This window comes from Nicotiana attenuata, unplaced genomic scaffold, assembly GCF_001879085.1.
Source record: "Nicotiana attenuata strain UT unplaced genomic scaffold, NIATTr2, whole genome shotgun sequence".
NCBI lineage: Eukaryota > Viridiplantae > Streptophyta > Magnoliopsida > Solanales > Solanaceae > Nicotiana > Nicotiana attenuata.
In genome coordinates, this window is record NW_017674152.1 from 67880 (window position 1) to 75722 (window position 7843).

The 7843-nt window shown below is 35.3% G+C and overlaps 1 protein-coding gene across 2 annotated transcripts in view; it reads left to right on the top strand.

Annotated features, from left to right (window-relative positions):
- Positions 1 to 7132, top strand: part of LOC109218104 (elicitor-responsive protein 1) — a 7748-nt gene extending 616 nt beyond the window's left edge. The window contains exons 3-5 of one of the 2 annotated variants that reach the window (XM_019382423.1): positions 1281 to 1419; positions 5958 to 6093; positions 6930 to 7132. In XM_019382423.1, the coding sequence (XP_019237968.1) occupies positions 1281 to 1419; positions 5958 to 6093; positions 6930 to 6977 (323 nt within the window). In that variant the 3' untranslated portion in view covers positions 6978 to 7132. The remainder of the gene's footprint in view (positions 1 to 1280; positions 1420 to 5957; positions 6094 to 6929) is intronic. The other variant, XM_019382424.1, reaches the window with a different exon arrangement.
- The last annotated feature ends 711 nt before the right edge of the window (positions 7133 to 7843 follow it).

The following is a 7843-nucleotide window of genomic DNA, read 5'->3' on the forward strand; positions in this document are numbered from 1 at the left end:
CTAGTATTGGTCCAAATCATATATTTATTTTAAGAAATTCATTTAATATGTATATATTATTAGTTTAGAATTCAGTATGTTAAAAGTGCTAGAATTTTAAACCTATAAACTTTAATTTTGGCTCCGCCTCTGATAGTGCCATCACACTTATCTTCTAGTCGAACTACAAGCATATATACATTCGACTAAGCTAGCACTCACAAAGGTGTAGTGTTACTAAGCATAGGGGCGCAGGCACCTTGCTTGAAGTGGTGTCATGTGACACCGCTTCGTCAATTTTTTTTTCATAATCTGTATGTATAAATAATAAATAAATTTAAAATATTGGGTATAAATATAAAAAATAACACCGATTACCGTTACAGTAATTTATTCATTTGTTCACTTTTTTCAAATGTTAGATTTAAATGAGATAACTGATTATTACGGTCTATATCATTTTTTTCGCTTAATGGTCATCGTAATCTTTATTCATCATCATCAGCACAATAATTAGACAAGAAAGAATTTTGCAATAGACATGATTTTCGTTTATTAGGCGAAGATTTACCTTAATCAACACTGTAGCTGTTTAAGAAAACACAAACGACACTTGTCTTTATCTCATTGGATAATCGAAGTATTAATCAATTTGCTTTACGTAATTTTTTTTTCTATTTATGTATCTGAAGATAATGTGTTATAGCAGCAAAATCTTATGGAATATGAGTGATTTATCTTTATGGTTTTGCGAGTCAAAATAATTCAACATAGTATACTTGAACGCAAAAATCAAGATTCGTAGCCATTAAGTGTCAATTCTGTACTGTATACTACAATATTTGGTAATTAGTCAGTCCTTTTTGTATGTCATGCATATGTTAATCATAAAGTAATGCTATGTTTACCAGTCACAAGTTAGGAATGAGCATTATCGAACAATTAAAATTAAAGTAAGAATAGTTTTAAACAATACTAATTGACATCCTCATTTTATTAGCGGATTGCGCCAATATAGATATATATAGTGTTAAGTATTATAACAATTACGTCTCAGTCTCCAACAAATAATTAATGAATCGGCAGATTCATGTTATTATTTAGATCCTCTTAACCCTAGAGCAATAAAAATAAGGGTTCAAAATTTTGAGTGAGTTTTTGTGTTAAAGCATAGTGAACATTATTTTTTACCGCCTTTTTTTGAATTCCCTTACACCTTTTATCGGCTACCGAATATAAATAGTTTCTGGCGCGAGCTAAAAGTGATAATACCTCATTTCTGAAGTCATTGATTCTTACAGGCCAAGGCAGTAAACCAATGTGGAATGAGAAGTTTACTTTTAGGGTAGAGTATCCCTCTGCAGATAAGCAGTACAAGCTTATACTTAAGCTCATGGATCATGATTCCTTTTCCTCAGATGATTATCTCGGCCAAGCAACGTAAGTAATTTGTTTTTTTTTTTTCGGTCTAATAACGCACTATATCTTGACTTTAAGTTATATACATTGATAGTGTAATATTTTTTTTGTATTGGTGATGCAATTTAGAGTCTGTTTGGAAAGCCACCAGGTAATTGGAATTGATGTAATTACTAGGGTAATAATTACACAGCCTAGTAATTACACAGTTGTGTAATTACGACGGCCTGTTTGTTTGTCATAGTGTAATTACAGTGTAAGTACAAGTTTACTGTTTGGTTGCACAAGTGTAATCACACAATTAGATTAAATTTTAAATAAAATAATTATCAAAACTTAAAAGTTAATATAATAAATATATGCCAATAAATTTTTATAAGTATAAATTTGGTATTTAAGATTATATTTTTTTCGTGAATATACATTAATTAGTAATCATATATTTATAACTAATATTGTAAAATAATTTATATATATATTTTTCAAATTAATAATCTTTAGTTTAGACACTTACAAAAACTAAAAATATACGTTTTGTAAGAACATCATGGAATTCATGTTTAATAAATTAAATTAATATTTATAAATATAATGTCATAACATTATTCAAATATTATTTGACAAAACTAATCTATCAATTCTAACTAAAAAATGAACAACATGCAATGTGAGTCAATACTACTAAAACAAGTAAATTAGAACCATGAATATAACACAATTTTAAAATTCACAAAAAATAAAAATAGTTTAACATATGACAAATTCCAACATAATAATAGCAAGTTTCACTACAACTTAAGATTAGGAAACATAATAAGTTTATAACCATATTCAACAACGAAATTTCAATTTAGTTGCATCACTCATTATATGCCAGCCTTGTTAATGACTCATTATTTCTAATATTAGGAGGTGTAGCTTCAAAAATCGAATAATAAAGTAAATAAAATATAAAATATAAGCAATTACATAGAATTACAAGAAGTAAAGGTAGAGAAATAAAAGATAAATAATGTACAAAGAAAAATATATTTTAAAATTTTAAAAGAAATTAAAAAGTAAAAAATAAATTTAAAAAATTAAAATAATAGAAATAAAAAGTTATAAAAAATAAACTAAAATAAAAACAAAAAGGAAAGAAACTAAAAAGCAACCTTGTAATTACACAGTGTAATTACCACCAATTCTCACCTCCCCCTTGAGAATTGGAGAGTGTAATTACACCCCTCCAATTACACCCAATTTGTCACGGCCCAATTCCCAAACCCCGACCGTGATGGCGCCTCTCATGAAGACAAGGCCAGCCAGAACAAACGGAAACACCTCTTTTAACAATTTCTTAGCATTAATAGAACCACAACGCGTATAAACAGTTATAAAAGCGAGAACAGCGACAATAGCAAGGGAAACCATCCCGACACAGCCCAAATCGGGGTGTCACAAGTCATGAGCTACTACAGAGTTACTATAAGTCTAAGAAATAGAATATCTGAGACAATAGTCTGAAGGAACTGAAATAACATATAATAGGGGAGTCAAGGGGCTGCGGACGTCAAACAGCTACCTCGAAGCTCCAACTCGCTGCCTGGTCTGGGGAGAATATCAGTGCTCAGGAGCGGACTCTGCTATGCCTGAATCTGCACACATGGTGCAAGGAGTAATGTGAGTACTCCGACCCAGTGAGTAATAGTAATAAATAATAACTGAAGGCATGAAAACACATAAGTGCACAAGACAATGCTATATCATGCACTAAATCACTTTAAGCAGTAAAAAACAGTAAAAAAAAGTCAAATGAAGTCTCATTTTCTTAAAGACAGGTAAATTAGGTAAAACTGTAAATGAATAGTGAATAGTAAAACTGCCCCTCGGGCCCAGTATCAAACGCTCAGTACAGTAACAGCCCCTCGGGCTCAATCTCAGTCACACAACATAGTATCAGCCCCTCGGGCTCACTCTCAAATCACATGGGTATCCGCGCTCACTGTGGGTGTGCAAACTCCGGAGGGGCCCCTTACGGCCTAAACGCTATATCAACATAAGGCCTGAAAGCCTTCTCACATCACACTCGAGGTCTGAAAGCCTCCCCACATATCACTCGAGGCCTGAAAGCCTCCTCACTCGAGGCCTGAAAGCCTCCTCACATATCACTCGAGGCCTGAAAGCCTCCTCACATCACGCTCAAGGCCTAAAAGCCTCACTCAGTCCAGAAAACATCATAAGCCCCTCAAGCATCAATAAAATAGTAGTGCTCAGCCCAAACAATGGTGGAAATATCATTTAAGTATCAAAGTTCAATTAAAGCAGCTGAGTTTGTAAAACAGCACAATCAACAGGACTGAGTTCAAGTAGTATATCAAAATAGTGAGGAAACAGTGATAAAAATCCACGAAGGATCCAAGTAGTCGGCATGAAGCCCAAAATGTGGCAATAGGCCCAAATCATGTTGGTAACAAATACATTTCAGTCAAATACGCGGTAAAAATATTAATCGGGACGGACCAAATCACAATCCCCAGTAGTAGACAACCCCGCGCTCGCCATTAAGCGCGTGTTTCACCTCAATACAACACTACGTTGTGCAAATCCGGGGTTTCAAACCCTCAGGATATCATTTACTATCATTACTCACCTCAAGCCGGCCAAAATCCTAGCTCGCTATGTCCTTGCCTCGCGAATCGACCTCCTCGCGCGTCGAATCTGATCAAAACCACAAAGAATACGTTACAATAGGCTAAGGCAACATAACCCAATCGAAAAGAATTGAAAAACATCGAAAATCACTAAATTTGCAAAACCCGAGCCTCGGGCTCACTTCTCGAAAATCAGAAAATTTAACATCATCGGATTCCTTATCTTGCCACGAGTCTATACATACCAAGAACTCCCAAATCCGAGTTCAAATGACCCATCAAAACCCATTTTAAAATACCAAAAATCAAGCCCTAACTTTTCTCCCTTTTTGATGAATTTCCATAAATTTCTAGGTTAATTCTTCCATTAAATCATGTATTTAGGCCGTAGAACTCACCTCCAATCAATCCCAGTCGAAATCCCCTTCAATTCTCGTCCAAAAGCTCTCAAGGTTGCTCAAAAATGGTGGAAAAATACCTTAGCTCGCGGATGAAATATTAATTTTTAAACCCTTCTGCCCAGACCTTATTTTCGCTTCTGCGATCCAATTACCGCATATGCGGTCACCGCTTCTGCGGAAATCTCTATTACGCCCAGGACCGCTTTTGTGGTCTAATCTCGCTTCTGCGGTCACCGCATCCGCGCACTCATACCCGCTTCTGCGGAACACCCTACACGAACACGGACCGCTTCTGCGGTCAATAACCGCATCTGCGGAGACCGCACCTGCGGAAGCCATCCGCTTCTGCGGAATTTCTCCAAATAGCCAACACTCGCGCCTGCGACCCATTCTTCGCATCTGCGGAACCGCATCTGCGGCCCCTTTTCTGCAGATGCGGAAATACCAGGTATCAGCAAACACAAGCAATCTCACAAGTCCAAAATCCATCCCGATGACCATCCGAAATCACCCCGAGGCCCCCGGGACCTCAACCAAAAGTGTCAACCCATCCTAAAACATCATTCAAACTTGCTCCAATCATCAAAGCACCACGAACAACACCGAAACCATCAAATTACATCGGATTCAAGCCTAAGTTCTTCTAAAACTTCCGAAATACGCATTCGATCAAAAACCCGACCAAAACACCTCCGAATGACCTGAAATTTTGCGCACACATCCCAAATTACCTAACGAAGCTACAGCAACTCTCGAAATTCCATTCCGACCCTCGGATCAAAATCTCACCTAACAACCGGAATTCGCCAAAATACTAACTTCGCCAATTCAAGCCTAATTCTACACCGGACCTCCAAAATCACTTCCGATCACGCTCCTAAGTCACAAATCATCCCCGAAGCTAACCGAATCACCGAAATCACATCCGAGCCCTCTAACTCATGAGTCAACATCCGGTTGACTTTTCCAATTCAAACCTTCCTTACAGAGACTAAGTGTCTCATTTCCTTCTAAAACCAATCCAAATCGACTCATTCACCCAAGACTCCTATAATGAAACATAAGGATGCAGAAAAAAAATTGGGGAAACGGGGCGGTAGCTCACGTGACGACGGGCCGGGTCGTCACACAATTCCATGCTGACCAAGTAATTACTTGGCCAAACAAACATGCCAAACTGTGTAATTACATCTAATTACACCCAAATCCATTTCCAAGGTGGCTTCCAAACATGCTCTTAATATGTTTTTCTTATTACTATATTAGACTGATATGAAGATCATTACACGTTGTATATCAACTTAACTAGATACTATAAAAATTATTTACATTATCAGGACAAACAAAACTCTGACTCTGACTGTATACCATGTAGCAATTTTTGTATTTATAAAAATTTAATAAAATGTGTGCATACTAAGTAAACCATATGTATAAAGCATTATTACCAGTAGTTAGACTTGTTCTTACTAAGTAATTATTTGTAAAAGCTGGATTTCATTCAATGAATTATGTGTACATGTAGTATTTATTTGAAGGAATTAATTGAATTGGGAGTGGAGAAAGGAAGAGCTGAAATTCATCCTCGAAAATATAGTGTGGTTGGCAGTAATGAATGTTACTGTGGGGAGATTCAAGTTGGCATCACTTTTACCCCTAAGGTATTATTTTTAACCTTCAGTTCATTTTTCTAGCCAAACTTTACAAATCTTGCAAAATTTTCTTGAGAAATTTAATTTTAAAGGAAAAAGGGAAAAAGTGGGATCCGGACAAAATCAATGAAATGAAAGAAATTCGGACGGAACGAAAGGATTAAATATGTAGGATAAATTTCACTCTTACCTTGCAGAGACACAATCAACTTAGGGCCTGTTTGGCCATAAGAAATTTTTACTTTTTTTTTTCTCTCGAATTTTTTTTAATATTTTTTTAGAAAGTGTTGTCCATGAAAAATTTTAAATTTCACTTGAAGTTGAATTTCTAATTTTTTTGAAAATTTGAAAAACTCCAAAAAGCTATTTTTCAAAATTTTCACTTCAAATCACCAACGAAAATTCAAAAACAACTCCAAAAATTGTATTCATGTTAAAAAACAACTCCAAATTGTATTCATTTTCAAACACAACTCGAATTTTAAATACTATGTCCAAACGCCTACTTAAACAAGTATAGCTTGGCCCGATTCCAGGGGTGGTCCATTTTGGCTATGTCTTTGACCTGTTTTAGAAGGTTATAAGCAGCTATGTTGTTTAGATTCTCCAAAAATATTATTATATTTATGTTGAATCCTCCATAAATGCACTACTTCTAGAGAATATTCCAACGTGGTACCCGACGATATTTTTGAAGAGTCCGAGCAATATAGATAACCAGCACATCGCACTGCAGATTGTCTTTCTTAGATGCTCATCTAAAATGTTAAATGATGCTTCCTTTTTATTTTACTCGCGATGGAATGCGAATGAAATTACTGATGATATGTTAAATAATTTGACAGAAGACAGCTGCAGAAGAAGAATATGGTGGATGGAAGGAGAGTGCATGACTGCTGACTAGCTATATATTGTTCCTATATGTATTTGCCTGATTTTGTACACTTTGCTGTTTTAGCGTAAAGATGAAGATCCTCACAACTTTTTTCTTATATTTATGCTATGTTGAAGTGATTGTTTGTTGTACTTAACAAAGCAATTGTGGTTATCTTAAGCGTAAGAAAAGCTCGTTATAGTGCACCATATGTAAATGTTAGAGAAGAACATAATAATGAAAAAGTAGTTAAACCAAATGAATACTCCGGAAAAAAAAATCCTCAAAATTTTTAGCAAAATGCCACCTTCTTCGTCGGCATGGCCCAATCCCGAGCGATCTAGCCATTAGCAGGGATGCTATTTAGAGATTAGCCAGTCCTCATTTTGTTTCCTGAATATAATATAAATCTTAACTTCAGAACATTTTTGTCCTGAAAATTTGAATTGAAAAACTAAAATTCAGGATACACAGGGTTATTCCTAAATAGTAGCCCTTTAGAGCGACTGTGCAGTGTAATTTTGCCTCAGAACAATGTGTCAACAAATGTAATGGATTCGGACCAGCCCATTTTCCAAAGGGAAATTACCAGCTATGTCCATTTATAAGTAGCTCATTACAAAAATTGGCCAATTGATAAAATATTACTAATATTAGCCAAATTAGCCAATTAGCTATTTGTAGCAAAAAATATCAAATTTTTGCTTTGTTTTAAGTGGGTGTTATTAGAATAGATTGGGCACAACTTAAGGAGCTTGAATCTCAGTTTTGGGATGATTTGGTGAAGTTTTGAGGTGGTTTGAATTGTAAACTCGAAGTAAAAGCTGAACATGAAAAAAAATGATATGTGTATCACACTGTGTATCATTTGTGTATCACATATGT